The 19,143-nt window shown below is 44.3% G+C and overlaps 1 protein-coding gene across 1 annotated transcript in view; it reads left to right on the top strand.

The window, feature by feature from the left end:
- The window catches only part of RERE (arginine-glutamic acid dipeptide repeats), a 261,457-nt gene that overhangs the window by 207,102 nt on the left and 35,212 nt on the right, over positions 1 to 19,143 (top strand). The window contains 1 exon segment of the mRNA XM_032231523.1: positions 5,048 to 5,128. Coding sequence (XP_032087414.1) covers positions 5,048 to 5,128 — 81 coding nt within the window.

The raw sequence follows: 19,143 nt of genomic DNA, 5'->3' as shown, positions 1-19,143 counted from the left end.
ACAAACCCAGATTAGCAAGGGAATGCTTGTCAGTTGGCCCAAGGCAGCAAGATACCCCAAGGCACAGGTAAACCAGGCAGGTGTGCATTCTTAGTCTGGACATCTGGACTTATGTAGCCAAGTAGGCTCCTGGGGGCCGATTCAAGACCGTTGGTCACTTAGGCTGAACACTAGAGGAATTTTGCAGGGCGCAGCCGTCGGGGCAATTATTTTTACCTGTATGCTGAGTGGCTAAGATGCTTGTCAATCAGAAAGGTCGGTGGTTCGAATCTCTAGCACCACGTAACCAGTCAATGGTATTTGTGATGCATTTTTGAATGTTCAGTTGGCTGAGTTTCATGTTTAATGAGTAAAGTATAATAATCATAATCATAATAATACCACCACCTTAACCTTAACAGTTCCTAGGTCCTTGGTTAGGTACCAACCAGTCCCAAAGGCTGTGATTCTCACCAAAGATATGATGATGAGGATGATGAGGATGATACTTGGTTGATACCTAGGACACTGGCAGCAACCCATATCAACCATTAGCACCAGTCAATGGTATTTGTGATGCATTTTTGAATGTTCAGTTGGCTGAGTTTCATGTTTATTGAATAAAATATATAATAATAATAGTAATAATAATAATAAGTAAATAGTAAATAATTATAACTAATAAATAATAAATTATAATTAATAATAATTAATAAAGTTGAGCAACTGTGAAAAAAGAAATCGTGTGTTGTCCCGGTTGTAATTGGAGCCCTTGGAGCAGTACCCAAAGAACTATTTGGAAATTCTAAATTTATCAGACTTGAACATTCTGATTCTACAGAAAACCACCCTACTTGGAACAGCTTATATCCTCTGACGTTACCTTAACAGTTCCTAGGTTAGTAGGACTCGAGCTGTTGAGCTACCAACCAGCCCCAAAGGCTGTGAATCTCACCAAAGATTAACCACATAATGATAATAACAATTAACACAAAACAAGATGGAAAACATTGTAATAAAAACATTGTGGAAAAACAAGCAAAGAAGGTGAAGAACTGGAGTGGCCTGGATGAACTGCATGGATACTGGCTAAAACTGAGGCTGACAAGCCTCCATCATCGCATGGCCACTCAATTTGATCAAATACTTCAAAATGCAACAAGCAAAAAATGGTTAACAGCTGCCCGAACATACTTGATAATGAAAGATCCAGAAAAAGGCACAGAACCAATCAACTATTGCCCAATTACTTGTCTGCCAACAACGTTCAAACTTTTTACAAGGATACTGGCAAATTCAGTATTCGCTCATCTGACGGAAAACAGTTTGTATCCAGTAGAACAAAAAGGAAATTATAAAAAATCAAGAGGAACAAAAGATCAGCTGCTCATAGACAAAATGGTACTAAAAAATGCAAAACAAAGAAAAACAAATTTAGATATGGTGTGGATTGATTACAAGAAGGCATTTGACTCATTACCCCACAGCCGGATTAACACCTGTCTGGAAAACTTTGGAATCAGCAAAAATATCTGTACATTTTTGAAAGCAAATATGCAAAAATGGAAAACAGTTCTAACATTAAATGGGGAGAACATTGGTGAAGTCAACATCAGACGAGGAATCTTCCAAGGGGATTCACTTTCACCACTACTGTTCAACATTGCATTAATTCCACTGACAATAATCCTACGAAACACAAAACTGGAATACCAAATCTCAAGTCAACATGGCAAGATAAACCATCTACTATACATGGATGACTTAAAAATGTGTGCGAAAAGCCCCACTGAACGTAAACCAATACTCAACACAGTTCAACTGTTCAGCAGTGACATCAAAATGAATTTTGGGCTTGAAAAATGTGCTATATTATCCATGCAGCGAGGAAAAATGGAAAAAACAGGAATAGAACTGGGAAATGGAAATATAGTGAAAGCATTAGCAAAGGATGATGGTTACAAGTACCTAGGCATATTGGAAGCAGATAACATCTTGAATGGAAAAGTCAAAGAGTCAAGGCAAAAGGAATACATCAGGAGGGTCGGCAAAATGTTAAAATCAAAGCTGAATGCTGGAAACATAATTAAAGCCATTAATACATGGGCAGTTCCAGTGATACACTACTCAGCTGGGATCATCAACTGGACTCTGGCTGAACTGGAAAACCTGGACCGGAAAACACACAAACTTTTGAATATGTACCTCACTTTATACCCATGAAGTGACATCGACAGGTTGTACCTGCCAAGAAAAATAGGGGGCGGGGGCCTATTGCAAATCCATCAAACTGTAGAAGAAGAAAAACAAAGTTTGAATGATTATGTAAACCAAAGTACAGAAAAATTGCTGCAGGCTGTGAAAACGGAGAACAGCATAAAAACAACAGAAACTAAGGCAGAATATAAGGAAAAACAGCTGGATGACAGATTAAATAGATGGAAAACCAAAGCTTTGCATGGACAGCACTTGAAAAACATTGAAGGAAAATGTGATGACAACTTGACATGGACATGGCTTAAGATGGGAACTATCAAGAAAGAAACGGAAGGTTTAATACTAGACATGACCGAGTTGCTAAATTAATCCACTGGTCACTATGTAAAAAAATATGATTTACCTGTATCCAGAAAGTCATGGGAACATAAAGTTATCAAAAATGAGAAAGTGAAGATCTTATGGGACTTTCGAATACAAACGGATCATCATTTAGAGCACAACACGCCAGATATTGCGGCTGTAGAGGGCCGAAGTGTACAGTTTATTGATATCGCTGTTTCTGGAGATGCCAGAGTCAAAGAAAAAGAACTAGAAAAGATCATGAAATATCGCAACCTGGCCATCGAAAGAAACTACACGGCTATGGATGAAGCATGTCACAGTGATACCCATTGTCATCGGGGCACTTGGCACCATGTCCAAGAATTTTACAAGATACATCAACAAATTGCAGCTTCCTGCCATAACGCCAGTGGAACTGCAAAAAACTGCACTACTTGGAACATCTTATATTTTAGAAAGGTCCTAGGACGCTGGCAGCAACCCCTATCAACCATTAGCACCATTCAATGGTATTTGTGATGCATTTTTGAATGTTCCGTTGGTTGAGCTTCATATTATAAAGTATATAATAATAATATAATAATGATATTACAATAATAATGGTACTTGGTTGATACCTAGGACACTGGCAGCAACCCGTATCAACTATCAGCACCAGTCAATGATATTTGTGACACATCTTTAAATGTTCCTTTGAGTGAGTTTCATGCTTAAATGAATAATAATCATACTACAAGGCGGGTTGGGCATGAATTCAATAAACAAACACATCCTTTCTCCACCCTCCGCTTTGCATTGCAATCTTTGCCCCCCCCCCATTAAAAAAAAAGCCCGATCCTTCCTTGACCTTATTTGCCCCCCACACACACACACACTCCGCGGTTCCAATCCAGACAATCGCAGGCTGCAGCCCGCCAGGTCGGGCTTTTGTCCAGCGGCGAGTCCGCCTTCCCCCCGCCGCGATCCAGGCCGCCTTTTGCAGCGCGCCCAGCGCGGCTCCCGGATCACATGTTAAAGCCGCCGCTGCCGCCGCCGCCGCTCCTTCCCTGCCTCCCTCCCTCCTCCCCTTTGTAGTGTCAGAGGCTCCCCGGTGGCGATCCGGATCCCCCCGGGCCGGCCTTGCCCCACCGGCACCAGCACCCCTCCCTCCCCCGGGCCCCCACCTGTGCCTGGCCGGACTGGGCTCCCTCCTCTCTCCTGGGCTCCTTTTGCAGGTTGGGAATCTCTGCCTTCCTCTCCCCCCCCCCCTTCTCTCTCTCTCTCTTTTGCAAACCGTTTTGCTTTGGGGGTCCTGGGTTTTGGGGGGGGGCATGCACGCCCCAGCTCTGTTGCAACTCTCGGGTGGGGTGGGGAGGGGTCTCGGAAATCCCCTTTGCAGGATCGCCTGCTTTTTTATTTTTTTTATTTTTTGCAAGCTGGATTGGAAAGGAGAGAGCTGATTTTCCCCCCTCTCTGCCCCCACTTCCACTTTTCCATCCTCTGCCCCCCACGTTTCCATCCTCTGCCCCCACCTCCACTTTTCCATCCTCTGCCCCCCACTCCCACATTTCCATTCTCTGACCCCCTTTTCCATCCTCTGCCCCCCCTTTTTTTCCGTTCTCTGCCCCCCACTTTTTCATTCTCTGCTCTCCCACTTTTCCACCCTCTGCCTCCCACCCTCATCATCAGGGTTTGGGATGAGATTTTGGGGGGGGGGGGTTGTTTGGTTAGAAGTGGATTATTTGCAAAAAAAAAAAAAAAAAAGGCGCCAGAGGCTTCTCCACAGCTTCTGGATCCTGAAAACCGAAGCAAAGTTGATATTTTTCTTGTTTGTGTTTTTGTGTGTTTCTTTTTTTTAAAAAAAGAGGAAAATGCGGGGGGGGGGGGGACGGACAAATTGTGGTTTTTTTTTCTTGTGGTATAGGGTTTCCTTGCTTAGCTAAGCAGGGGGTTGGACTAGAAGACCTTCCAAGGTCCCTTCCAACTCAATTCTTCCCTGTGGGCAAAGCTACTTTTTCATCTGATTTTCATTTTTTTATTTTAAATTAAAGAATGTGTTTGTTTATTGTTTTCATATAAAGGGAAAAGGAGTTTTCCCAACCTTTCCCTGCTCGGCTGCCAAAACACCCCCCTTCCCCAAGATTTTTCCCGAATGGGAAAACTTCCTCTCCTCCACCCACCCACCCCTAATCGTTTCCTTCCTCCATTTAACCTGGAACTAGATGGTGCTTTTGAGTTTCCCCAGTGTTTGTTTTCCCTGGAATTCTCAGTTTTGCTTCTGTAACAGCCATCCAAAGGATGCATCTCCTTTTTTGTTTTGTTTTTTGAACAACTCTTTTAAAAATAATTTCAGGGCTGAACGTGGAAATTAGTGCACGGATAAGCAGGGAAGGTATATGAATGTATTTTTCTGCAGCTCTTAAACCTCAGATTCCCCCTTTTTTGTTTTTTTGTATGTTTGAAAAGCTCTCACAAACCATTCAGGCCCACTGACTTGCTGTTTTGTATTTTTATTTTTAAATCACAGAAGCGTTTCATTAAAGGCCTCCGGCAGTACGGCAAGAACTTTTTCAGGATCCGAAAAGAACTCCTGCCCAATAAGGAGACGGTGAGTACGCCTGGGCTTTATGTAACTTGCTTTCATGCACACAAACTACACACACACACACACACACATCTCTCTTGCTAAAATGCCTTTCTGCATTCCTCCATTTGGTATGTGACGGAGGAGTCTTTTTAACTTAACCCTCGATGGGCCTTCGGGTCTCTGTGTTTTCGGGAATTGCTGTCTGCTTGTGCCACACCATCGGAGTTTTGAAATCTACTAGTTGTCTTGGAAAGTCGGGTCTCTTCCCCGAACTCCTGGGATTGATCCGAGCTTGTTTTTCCCCTGTGTCGGAAGTGGAAATGGGAGTCATAATCAAGTGGGTTGATATTATTATTTTTTTGCAAACCCAGGAAAAGGACGGAGGAGGAGAGGTGATTTAAAGGACAGGCGGTATTAAAAGCTGTTCCAGTTGCTCCTCGGGGAAGGGGGGAGGCCTGCTGTTGGGTAGATGTTTCCTCCCCTAAATCAAACCATGATTCTTTTTCGTTCTCCTTGATTTAAGGGGGGGGGGGACTGGCGAGGCATGGTTTTGTCAGCTGATTTCAGTTCATCGGTTCTCCTTTGATCGTCGCAAAGCCTTTTCTTTCCCAGTGATCTGGGATTAATTTTGGAGCTTGTGCTGCTGGAAAAAAGAGACAGCGGATCCCCAGGAAATCTCTAGGTGGTTGGAATTGGCCTAGATCCACTTGTGTTGATCTATTTAGCCTCTGGATTCTTGCGATCCATCCAGCGTAGGTGAGAACAGCCTTAAGCGTGGTGTTCCCCCCCCCCCCTCTGGTGTTTGGTGACGGCTTGGGCATTTATTTCCAAGGTTTTGGATTAATTCTTGAACACAGCCTTGTGACAGTTCGGCGCGAGCCGACCTGTTGTGGGGTTGCTTGGCCCGAATGGAGGCAGGAAGTTCTTGTGATTGTGAGTCATGTTTTTTGTTTAATTGAATAACTGGGGGTTTGGGGGGTTTGGTTTGTTTTTCCCCTTGGTACAAAGGGCATCTGTTGAGCTCCCCGCATTCTCTGTGACCCAAGGAGCTGTCACGGCGCAGAATTAATTGAGGCTTTGACACACACGGATCTCAACCCCCTCCCTCCTCCCTCCCCTCCAATCCATCATTTGGGATGAAACACTTCCTACAAAGTTGTTCCTTTTTTTTGTGGCCTGACCCACAAACAGGGGGATCAAGGGGGAGGGGACAAGAACACTTTGCATTTTAATGACCTTTCTCTCTGGAGGAAAGAAAAACCGGCTTTGGGGAAAGGGACCTTTTTACACACACACACACACACACACAGCAAAGTGGGCACACGCTTACTAAAACAAACAGCAGCCCTGGAAACTGGTGATGGGTTCCCCCTCCCCTCCCTTTTCCAAGTACATCGTGAGCAGATCGTTAGTGGGGGTTTGCATGGGCCTCTGAAACGAACAGAAGTATTTTCAAATTATTTTGACAGTTTTTTCCATCTGGGCTGGGAAACAGCTGTCATCCGCCAGGCCCCCTTTTCTCCTCCTTGCCAAAAGCTGGAGGTGGGCTTCAGTATACAGGCCAATGCAAGGATGGATGGATGGATGGATGGATGGATGGATGGATGGATGGATGGATAGATAGATGATAGATAGATAGAGCCAAGGTGGCGCAGTGGTTAAATGCAGCACTGCAGGCTACTGCTAGATCAGCAGTTCAGCGGTTCAAATCTCACCGGCTCAGGGTTGACTCAGCCTTCCATCCTTCCGAGGTGGGTAAAATGAGGACCCAGATTGTTGGGGGCAATATGCTGACTCTCTGTAAACCGCTTAGAGAGGGCTGAAAGCCCTATGAAGTGGTATATAAGTCTACTGCTATTGCTATGATAGATGGATGGATGGATGGATGGATGGATGGATGGATGGATGGATGGATAGATAGATAGATAGATAGATAGATAGATAGATAGATAGATAGATAGATAGATAGCTGGACAGACACAGATAGGTAGACAGATAGACATAGATATATAGAGATAGATAATAGATATCTAGATAGAAATAGACAGAAAGACTGATAGACAGAGAGAAAGATTAAATAGCTAGACAGACATAGATATAGATAGACAGATAGACATAGATATATAGATATATAATAGATAGCTGGATAGACAGATATAAATAGACAGAAAGACACAGAGAGAGAGAGAGAGAGAGATAATAGTTAGCTAGATAGAGGCAGATAGACATAACTATATATAGATAAACAGAAAGAGGTAGATAGATGTAGGTAGCTAGATCTGGAGAGAGATAGACATAGTTATATATAGACAGACAGACAGATAGATAGATAGATGATAGACAGAAAGATAGGCAGATAGATGTAGGTAGCGAGAGATAGATAGATAGACATAGATATATATAGACAGACAGATAGGCAGATAGATGTTGGGAGAGAGAGAATGAGATCTAGGTAGGTAGGTAGTGAGAGAGAGAGAAATAGCTAGTTAGATATAAATAGACAGATAGACATAGATAGATAGACAGAGGTAGACAGACAGACAGTCCGAGAGAGAGAGAGAGATCCATCTCTCTATGGCAATGGCCATTTGCATTCTGGGGAATGAAGCTGTCCTGCCAAACTGAGAATTCTGGGATTTTGAGCTTGTCCAGATTACAGGATGCCATTTCTCCTTCTTTTTTAAAAACAAAAAAACAAAAAACTGGGATGAGCTTGATAAAATGCAAACACCCTTCTCTCTCCCCCCCCCCAATGCTTTTCTATTTACTTTCCTGTTTTGTATCTTATTTTATCTTACAACTCAATAAAATGCTAAAAGGCGAAAGGCAAACATTGTATTCTGTTTTCAGTTAGTCTGCCTTTTTTTTTAAAAAATGCTTTTCTAAGCGTGAGATGCTACACATTTGATAGGTGCTGCGTAGTGGTGAGTAACCCCTGACTTCCCTTGAATAACTTAATCTCTTCGAGTCAAGACCAAGAGGCGAGGCAAGAAACATGAGCCTCGGTGTTGTGGCAGTCATGGTTACGTTTCAGGGTTTCAAAAACACCATTTGGGGACTTGCTTTGGATCTAAAGAGAAGAGAAGAGAATGTAGGATAGACGATGGAAGGGAAGGGAAGAGAAGAGAGTGTAGAATAGAATAGCATGGAATAGAAGATAGACAGAAGAGAAGAAAACAGAATAGAATAGAATAGGAGTAGAGTAGAATGCAGAATAGAATATAATAGGAGTAGAGTAGAATAGAATAGGAATAGAGTAGAATAGGAATAGAGTAGAGTAGAATGCAGAATAGAATATAGAATAGAATAGGAATAGAGTAGAGTAGAATGCAGAATAGAATAGAATAGGAATAGAGTAGAATGTAGAATAGAATATAATAGGAGTAGAGTAGAATAGAATAGGAATAGAGTAGAATAGGAATAGAGTAGAGTAGAATGCAGAATAGAATATAGAATAGAATAGGAATAGAGTAGAGTAGAATGCAGAATAGAATAGAATAGAATAGGAATAGAGTAGAATGCAGAATAGAATATAATAGGAGTAGAGTAGAATAGAATAGGAATAGAGTAGAATAGGAATAGAGTAGAGTAGAATGCAGAATAGAATATAGAATAGAATAGGAATAGAGTAGAGTAGAATGCAGAATAGAATAGAATAGGAATAGAATAGAATGTAGAATAGAATAGAGCAGAATAGAATAGGAATAGAGTAGAATGCAGAATAGAATAGAATGCAGAATAGAATAGAATAGGAGTAGAGTAGAATAGGAATAGAGTAGAGTAGAATAGGAATAGAGTAGAATAGAATAGGAATAGAGTAGAATGCAGAATAGAATAGAAGGAGTAGAGTAGAGTAGAATAGGAGTAGAGTAGAATGCAGAATGGAATAGAATATAGAATAGAATAGAAGAGGAATAGAGTAGAATAGGAGTAGAGTAGAGTAGAATGCAGAATAGAATAGAGCAGAATAGAATATAGAATAGAATAGAATTCTTTATTGGCCAAGTGTGATTGGACACACAAGGAATTTGTCTTTGGTGCAGATGCTCTCAGTGGACATAAAAGGACAAGATACATTTGTCCACAATCCTAAGGTGCAACACTTAATGATAGTCACAGCGTACAAATAAGCAATCAGGAAACAAATCAATATCAATATCAATTGTAAGGATACAAGCCACAAAGTTGCAGTCCTGCAGTCATAAGTGGGAGGAGATGGGGGATAGGAACGATGAGAAGACTAATAGTAATAGCAATGCAGCCTTAGTGAATGGTTTGACAGTGGTGAGGGAATAATTTGTTTAGCAGAGCAATGGCGTTCGGGAAAAACTGTCCTTGTGTCTAGTTGTCTTGGTGTGCGTCATTTTGAGCGTAGGAGTTGAAACAATTTACATCCAGGATCTGAGGGGACTGTAGATATTTTATGCCTAGGAGGTAACTTAGATGAACTCCCTCGCTGGAAGTTTTAAGGGATAATAGACAGGACCAACTGTTCGACCAGGATAAGAGTGAGACTCCTGGCTTGAGCAGAGGGTTGGACTAGAAGACCTTTGAGATCCCTTCTAGCCCTATTGATGTCTGGGTTCTAGATTAAATCCTGGTGTGAGAAGCTGCTTTTCTGCTTGCTTCTTTTCCCCTTCCTCCTCTGCTTGATAGTGAGGGCACAAAGAGGGTCAGGATTCTTTCAAGTGAGGTTTTGGGTGGCACAGTTCAAACTTGGCAAGAGAGCCTCTTTGCTCCCTATTGTGGGCAGAGACCCCCTGATTATTGTCCTTTTGGACCCCGAGGCTCTAACCAGGGAGCTTGAGCTGGACTCAGGAGGGGGGAAGAGCACTCTGCACATCCTCAGAGGCCGTCTTTTGAAATGCTCCCTCCAGCCCTTGACTTTAAACATGGGCATCCTGGAACAGGGTGCCTCCAATCTTGGCAACCTGATGACTTGTGGACTTCAGCTCCCAGAATTCCTCAGCCACCGCATGCTGGCTGAGGAATTCTGGGAGTTGAAGCCCACAAATTGCCAAGGTTGGAGACCCCTGCCCTAGAGAACCGAAAGTGCTGCGATTTCATTGGACAGAGCAGAGCAAAAAACCTCTGAGGTTTCTCCATCAGGAGCCAGGAGGAGCAGAGCACATGAAATTTAATTCTGAGCATAAGCCTCTTTCCCTCCTCCACTTCTCAGTTCCAAAAAGCTTCAGAAAGGACTATTTCCTGTCCCCTTGAAAAGATTCCCAGAGGTCATCCAAATAACCCCTTCCATCCTGGTTTAATTTCTCCCCAGCTTGAGCCACCTGTTTTTCCCCCCTGTTTAAAGGATCCTGCTCTCTGGTTTCTTTTATTTCAAAGCCTGGCCTGGCTCTAAAAACTGGGCATGTCCACATTCAAGTCCTGCTTTCTGTCATGTCCATATCAGCTCCTGACCAATTTACAGGGGTGTAATTGATTATGAGGGACAAGGTTGGCTCGGGGGCTAAGACGCTGAGCTTGTCGATCAGAAAGGTCGGCAGTTCGGCGGTTCGAATCCCTTGCAGCGCGTAACGGAGTGAGCTCCCGTGACTTGTCCCAGCTTCTGCCAACCTAGCAGTTCGAAAGCAGGTAAAAAATGCAAGTAGGAAAATAGGAACCACCTTTGGTGGGAAGGGAACAGCATTCCGTGCACCATTGGCATTGAGTCATGCCGGCCACATGACCACAGAGACGTCTTCGGGCAGCGCTGGCTCTTTGGCTTTGAAACGGAGATGAGCACCACCCCCTAGAGTCAGGAACGACTAGCACATATGTGCAAGAGGAACCTTTACCTTATGGAAGAATTTTGCTGTCTCCAAAAAGCCAGCGACCTCAGCCTGTTGGAATGTGAGGAAGGAGGGGAAAAAAACTTCTTAAATTCTGGTTGCTTAATTCCTTCCCAGGTATTCTTGTTATGTGATCAGCGGTTCCTAAGCCCGAAATGCATTGCTTTCTGACTCTCTTTTTCTCTCTCTCTGGGCATAAGAGAGTATTTTTAACTTCTGAAGGGAGCCTGCAGCTAGAGAAAGAAGTCAGGAGAATGTTTGCTTTGCAAATCAAACTTCTCCACTTCTCCGAATAGGCACATCTGACAGAGATGAATATCTCCCTCCCTCCCTCTCCCTGCCTCCCCTCCAGCTTATTTCAAAGGCATTTTGTGGGGCTGCTGGGTGAGTTCCTGGTGGGCAGGCTTTATATATAGCTTTAAACACCACCCTTCATTTATATATATATATATATGTATGTATGTATCTCTACTTATTTACCCTATCTGTCTGTCTATCTATCTATCCCTATCTGTCTATCTCTTTCTCTCTCTCTCTCTCTCTCTTATCTATCCCTATCTATCTCTTTCTCTCTATATCTCTATCTATCCCTATCTGTCTGTCTATCTATCTATCTATCTATCTATCCCTATCTATCTGTCTGTCTGTCTATCTATCTATCCCTATCTATCTATCTATCTATCTATCTATCTATCTATCTATCTATCCCTATCTATCTATCTATCTATCTATCTATCTATCCCTATCTATATCTATCTATCTATTGATCTCTTTCTATCTCTCTCTATCTCTATCAGATAGAGATCAATAGATAGATATATCTATCTATTGATCTCTTTCTCTCTATCTATCCCTATCTATCTATCTATCCCTATCTATATCTCTCTCTTTCTCTCTCTCTATCATCTCTATCTATCTCTTTATCTGTCTATCTCTATCTATCTCTTTCTCTCTATCATCTCTATCTCTTTATCTCTTTCTATCTATCTATCTCTTTCTCTTTATCTCTTTATCTCTTTATCTATCTCTTTCTCCCTCTCTGTCATCTCTATCTATCTCTGTCTGTCTGTCTATCTATCTATCTATCTATCTATCTATCTATCTATCTATCTATCTATCTATATCTCTATATCTCTATATCTCTATATCTCTATATCTCTTTCTATTTATCCCCCCTCTCTCTATCTATACATTCATACATACATGTACGTATGTACATACACACACACACCATGTCTCCCCCAAAATAAGACTGGGTCTTATTTTCTTTCGACCCCCGAAATAAGCGCTTGGTGTTATTTTCAGGGAAGCCTTATTATTTTAGTGGTGCAGGAGGCCCCTTAACCTCGGCCCGCGGATCAGCTGATCCAGAGAGGGCCGGAGGTTCTGTCTCTGTTTCTGGCGCACTCTTGCCAGTTTAGTGTCACTGGGCCTGCCACTCTTTGTGTCCGCCACTAAGAGAAGGGGCGTGGGAATTAGGGTTTGCGGGAGCCGCCTCCGTGAGGTCATTCTGCAAAGATGGGAGGTGCATGTGGGGCACACCCCCCCCCCATGAAATGGCAGGGATCGGCTCCGCATGTGTTTAAATATTTTAGGGGAGGGTTTATTTTAGCACATGGTGTGTGTGTGTGTGTGTGTGTGTGTGTGTGTGTGTATGTAACATCCTACTGTTCAGGTTTTTATGGACCGTTTCTCAGAAACAGTCCATAAAAAGACCATTTTGAGAAGCTGAGCTGGGGCCAGTGGCGAGAAAAAGGAAGATTTTAAAACTGGGTTTAATTCTTTAATTCACTTCACAAAAATTCAGGCCGCAGATGTTTAATCGCTTTGCCTGTGTGTGCCTCCGTTACTGGTAGCTTTCTTTCAGGTACTTAAGTCTCGTACCCTTGCTGCTCCACTGTCCTTTCATCCTCTTCATCTACCTTCATCTTTTCATTTCTCTTCCTTCTCCCCTTCGTCGTCCGTTCTTTTTGGAGAGCTAAGTTTCTGATTCCCCCCCCCTTTTTTTTTGGCTTCCATTATTCAAACGACCCCTTTCTTCTGATTATATGGACTTTTTATATAGAAGCGAGCTTTGTTCCTCTTAGCCAAACAAACCAGGGGGATTGTGTTTTACATCGGAGGAATTAAAATTAGAGAGACAGACAGAGAGGGAGAGAGAGACAGAAAGAGAGAGACACAGAGAGAGACACAGACAGAGAGAGAGAGGCAGAGAGAGACAGAAAGAGAGACACACAGACAGAGACAGAGACAGACAGACAGACAGAAAGAGAGAGAGAAACAGAGACAGAGAGACAGACAGAAAGAGAGACACACAGACAGAGATAGACAGAAAGAGAGACAGAAAGAGAGAGGCAGACAGAGAGAGGCAGACAGAGACAGACAGAAAGAGAGAGACATACAGAGAGAAAGAGAGACAGAGAAAGAGAGAGACAGACAGACAGAGAGGGAGAAAGGGAGAGAAATAAATAAATAAACTGGCCTAATCTTCTCAATTACTACTTCTTAGGGCCTGTCGCGGGTTTAAATGATTTGCTTTGTAACGAAGATCAGACAAAAGCATTTGCTAAGCCCATCACTATGGGTCAACCAAACATGTATCTCTATTAAGATCTGGGGGGGGGGGGAAATCAACCGGTTCTTGAAATTGGGGGGGGGGATATAAACCACAGAGGGTCTCATAAGTTTGGGGTTTTTAGCTCGGCATCAAGGGGGGAGAGAAAGAGACCGTGGGGTTGAAATATTTCAGACCACAGGCTTGCCTACCCCACCCCCACCCCATTTTAGCATTGTGCAATCTCATTTTTCCTCCAATTTTTTTCCCCCCTGCAAACAAGAGAATATTTATTCGATTGCTTTTCCCATATGTGAAAGATGAATGGGAAAAAAACAACAACATACAGCATGCTTAGCTTTCTGCCTGCAGGGAAAAAGGTCTGTTTCTCGGGTTTCTGATTTCTAGCCAAAGTCTAATCCAAAATCCATAGGGCTAGAAGGGACCTCAAAGGTCTTCTTGTCCAACCCTCTGCTCAAGGCCAGGAGCCTCACTCTTAATCCTGGTTAAGTGCTTGTCTGTCTATGCCTTAACACCTCCAGGAATGGACTTCCATTTCTTGGCTTCCTTGTTAGGTTTGGATTCCTGGCCCTGGAGTAGTTTTTTTAATTATGACGGTTTCTTTGGGGGGGGGGGGCGGGCGTAAGGTGGCTGGCACCTCTACCCGGGGGCACCGAGGGCAAAGCAGGCCATGCCTTAGAGGTTTTGCAGTCCTTTCCTTGCAGCCTTACCCTCTACCACCCACCCCTTTCCCCCACCACCACCATAAATAGCCAACCTCCCATATCCCCTTATTCCTCCCAGCATTTCTTCCAGGCAGGTGGCTGCAAGAAGGCCTGGGGATTTTCTTGCAGCCTGAGATTTCTCGCCCTCTTCATTTACACGGTTCCTGGGCTCGCGCAGAGTTCCACGCATGTGCACATGCGCGCCCCGGACGTGCTGCGCAAGCATGTCTTTCTACCGAAGGCTGAAAGACTGCCTCTCCCCCCCCCCCTTCTCTCTCTCTCTCTCCACCCTCCCCTTCCAGCCTTTCATAAGTTGTGTGCTCTCGCTCAGCCTCCTGATGCACCCGAAGCCGAAATTTTCCATTAAGCTGGGAAGCGGCTGCCAACATAAACAAGCTGATTTTTTTCTTTTTTCTTTTTTTTCCCTTTTCTTCTCCTCTCCCTCGCAGCCCGCGCCCTGTTCCTGCCAGCCAGCGCTTCCCCCTCGGTGGATATTAACAGTAGCGGGGAGGGGGGGGGGTTGGCAGGCTATTCAAGGCTCTCTTCTCTGGATGCCATGTGTCCTCCCCTATTTTTTTCTCTTTTTTTTTTTACTTCCGATTTTGGGCCTAGCAGAATGTGCCCGCTGGTGCCTTCTCCTCCTCCTTCTGTTGCTTCAAAATGCAAGGAAGGTGCAGCATATATTGGCCTGCGCCTGGATATTTTGGGGTGGGTGGGGATTGGCATCCTAGGAGAGCCAAGGTGGGCACTGCCAGCTTGTGTGTCTCCATCCCATTCTAAACCCCTCAAAATTCTCTCTTTTTCTCTTTCTCTGTCCCTTTTTCTGTTTTTCCTCTTTCTTTCTGTCTGTCTCTTCTCGTTCTCTCTCTCTCTCTTGCTGTCTTTCTCTCTTTCTCTGTCCCTCTTTCTCTTTTTCTCTCTTTCTCTTCTCTTTCTCTATTTCTTTCTCTTTTTCTCTCTTTCTCATTCTTTTTCTCTTTCTCTTTTCTTTCTCCGTCCCCCTTTTTTCCTTCTCTCTCTTCTCTTTCTCTATCCCTCTTTCTGTCTCTCTCTCTTCTCTTTCTCTGTCCCTTTCTTTCTCTTTCTATCTCTTCTCTTTCTCTGTCCCTCTTTCTGTCTGTTTCTCTCTTCTTTTTCTCTGTCCCTCTTTTTTTCTCTCTTCTCTTTCTCTGTCCCTCTTTCAGTTTTTCTCTTTCTTTCTGTCTGTCTCTTCTCATTCTCTCTCTCTCTCTTGCTGTCTTTCTCTATCTCTTTTTCTCTTTCTCTTCTCTTTCTCTATTTCTTTCTCTTTTTCTCTCTCTTTCTCTTTCTTTTCCTCTCTTTCTCTTTTCTTTCTCCATCCCTCTTTCTTTCCTTCTCTCTTTCTCTTCTCTTTGTCTGTCCCTCTTTCTCTCTTTCTATCTCTTCTCTTCCTCTGTCTGTCTGTCTCTCTTCTCTTTGTCCCTCTTTCTTTTTCTATCTCTTCTCTTTGTCCCTTTTTCTGTCTATCTCTCTTCTTTTTCTCTGTCTCTCTTTCTCTCCTCTCTCTCTCTCTCTCTCTCTCTCTCTCTCTCTCTCTCTCTCTCTCTCTTTCATGTTGTTTCTGTTGGTCTAAACTCCTGGTCATTGGCTTGTGGTTGAATCCCTCTTCCTTCCCCCTGTCAAGTCAAGAACTCTGATTGCTTAGAAAGGCCTACATTTCCCAGGGTTCTTTGCAGCAGTTAGTATTGAAGATGGGAACCCAAACATTGTACTTAGGGGTTAAGAGAGAGAGAGAGAGTGTGTGTGTGTGTGAGTGAGTGTGCGCACACGCACATACATCAAGATCCCTGCTCCTCTTTTTAGAATTTTTTTCAGCTTCTCATTCTTAACCTTTGCAATTTTTATCTGTGTTTATATGTATATATTTTTTTCTTTAATAGCTCTCTGTTTTATTACCATGTAAGCCGCTCAGAGTCTCCTCAAACTGCGAGATATCGGCAGCATATAAGTATAATAAATATATATATAACAAAATGCAGGGAACCTGCCACCAATGCTCCATGCTCGTATTCATAACAACTTCTCCACCCCCTGCGGGCATCTGTAAAGGCTTTTAAAAGAGGTGGGCTACAGCCATTGTTCCTTGGGGGGGGGGTAACTGGGTAGTCTGCGATTGGCTGTGCCTGCCCCGCAGTCATTTTGTGAGAGTGCCCACGAAGCTCCCCATTTCCCTGACCCCGCAGGGGGTGCAGGTGGAGAGTAAGAAGACAGGGTCCCATAGTCCAAATCTGCCGACACCGAGAAGCTCCCCCCCCCCTTTCTCCTTGCCATCATGCCCCTCCCCAAACCTGTGGCCAATGCTCTTCTTTCCCATGAGCCGTAAATCTTTCTAGTTAGTGGAGGAGGGTGGGAACCCAGGAGCTTTGCTTTCCTTTTGCAGGTTTCCTGTCTGTTGGAAGTTAAAATGGGATGGCCAGCACAAGGGAGCCATTAAGCGATTGCCTCTGATCCTGACCCCAAGCCAGCCAGCCAGCTGCTGCTACTGGTGAACATTTGGAAGAGAAAGATACAGTAGAAAGGGGAGGGGTGTCTGGCTTTCCCCCTGCGTTGTGTAGTTTCTTTCCAGCTGTGTGCAAGGTCTGTGTTACACACAAACACGCACGCGCACACACACAGAGATATACAGCCCTTCCTTGCACCCACACGCCGTGCTCGGAAGTAGCTTGACCCAAACTTCGACCACAGTCGCCGTGGCCTTTCGTGGTTTTGCTGGCTAAGGGCTCTCTGGATTTGCTTTAGAGTGAGGGAATGGTTCCTGATCCTTTTCCTCCCTCCCCATTTTTCTCCCCATCTTCTGGTTAAGGGGAAATCCCCTCTCCTCTTTTTTTTTTTTTTTTTTTTTTTTGTTTCTTTTGAACTTTTTTTATTTTGTGAGTTGAAAAAGGTTGGAATTGTGGTTTCAATTACTTCAGCATTTGTAATTGGTTGTCGTCTTCTCCTTCTCCTCTCCTCCTTCGTCTTCTTCATCTTCTTCTCCTTTCCTTCCTTCTTCTCCTCCTCTCCTCTCCTTCCTCCTCTTCCTCCCCTTCTTCTCCTCCATCTTCTTTTCATTCTCCTCCTCCTCCTTCTCCTCCTCGTCTTCTTCATCTCCATCTTCTCTTCCTTTTCCTCCTTCACCGCCGCCTCCTTTTTCCTCATCTTCTTTCTCCTCCTCCTCCTCCTCCTCCTCCTCCATTCTTCTTCCCTCTCCCCTCCTCTTCCTTCTCCATTAAGGGCCAAATTAACTTTTCCTTTTTGGTGCAAGCTTTATTTTTTTTTCCATGCCCCAAGCCAAAGAACAGGATATTTATATACTGCCATGTTATTCCTGTCATTGGTGATGACTTTATTTTTAATGTCCCAGGCTGACAAACAAACCCACTGGCTGAATTATTGTCATCCAGGCCCTCAGCAAACCACTCCAAGCGCCACATTGAAACATGGAAATAACATAAACTCCGAAATGCCTAATTTCATGTTTAAATGAACAGATCACAGGAAACCCCCCACCCCCCCCTCCCCAAATACTCTCTTCCTAACTTGGGGACAGTCAAACTCGGGAGTCATGATCAACCGTTCTCAGCGGAGGGAGGGGGCATACGATACTTAGGATTGTTCCCCCCCCCCCCAAAAAAAAAAAAAACAACCCACAGTGTCTTGTATGGTTGTTTATGTGGGTGAAAAAGCATCTGGTTTTAAAAGGCCTCCTGACCCATTGGAAGAAGGAATCAAATGTAAGAGCTTGAAGGAGAGGCACAATCCTTTACAGAATAACAGAGCTGGAAGGGACCTTGGAGGTCTTCTAGTTCAACTCCCTGCTCAAACAGGAGACCTATAACGACGGTCACCAACAAGAAAATTTTGGGGGTTCACAGAAAAATTATTTGCATTTTTTTATATTGCACTAAATCGGGGGGTCCTCAAACTACGGCCCCTGGGAAGGATACGTGCAATGAAGGCTTGTGTGGCTGCAGAGAGTCTCCCCCTTCGGGGTCCTTTTTGTGTGGGTCGGACGGGGGCAGAATTCCAACTTGGGGTCTGCTTCGGCCATCCTGCTGGGGGGCCTTGGGCGAAGGCTGAAGGAAGCGCCGCTGGTGGAGAAGAGCCGGAGGGCCTCGTTCCAGTGGGGCTGCATCATGGCCTGGAACTGGCTGACCATCTGGCCTTGCACTCCCGGAGGTCTTCCCTCTGCTTGGAAAGCCTATGCTCCTAGTCCTCAGTGAGGTGCTTCTGCTGAGCCTCCTTCTCCATCAGACTCAGTTTGAACTGAGCTGTTTGCCAACTCTTTCTCCTGGTGGCTGCTTAGCTCCAAGGAAATCAGCAGATCCAGGAGTAAAGATTTATTGTAAGGCCTTAAGCTCTATCTGTAGAACTTGGCAAGGAATCTCAGAGAGTCAGGAACCAATGAAGTGAACTAATTGTCTCCTGCAAACTCCACTCCCCTTTCGCTCCTCTTTTATTTCCCCTGGGAGGGGCCATTCGTCGTGCACCTGTGGCCTTGCTCCCAAGTCGAGCCCTGTTCTTTAGCTGTTCCCTCTGTCTGGCAACTCTGTGCATGCGCACACTGGGAACAGGCTCCAGCTGTTCCTCTGCCTCACTGATGTCTGACTCTGAAGGCAGCTGATAACTGTCAGACGGCCCTGGCCCCCCTCTCTGCCTCCGACACAGAGCCCTCATCAGAGCCTTCCCCAGACTCCAGGACTGGCCCATCTTCCTCCCAACCTCCTCACTGTCTGACTCTGCTGCCAGGGCCACAACACTTCATTAACTTTCCTTGCAGGGCACCGTCCTGACCAAGGACACACAATAGGTTTGCGGTTTTCGTTGTTTGGTTTAATTATTTTTTTCATCCTCTTCTAACGGCCAGCGAGGGATGGAAGACCGAGGGAGCATTTTCCCCCTGACGTGAGATTTAAGGATTTAATTGATCTGGCAGTCCCAGGGCGTGCTATTATCCGGTGTCGCTTG

This window comes from Thamnophis elegans, chromosome 15 (genome assembly GCF_009769535.1).
Source record: "Thamnophis elegans isolate rThaEle1 chromosome 15, rThaEle1.pri, whole genome shotgun sequence".
Lineage (NCBI taxonomy): Eukaryota > Metazoa > Chordata > Lepidosauria > Squamata > Colubridae > Thamnophis > Thamnophis elegans.
The sequence above is the reverse complement of the archived record's forward strand: the minus strand, read 5'-3'. Positions and strand labels throughout refer to the sequence as shown.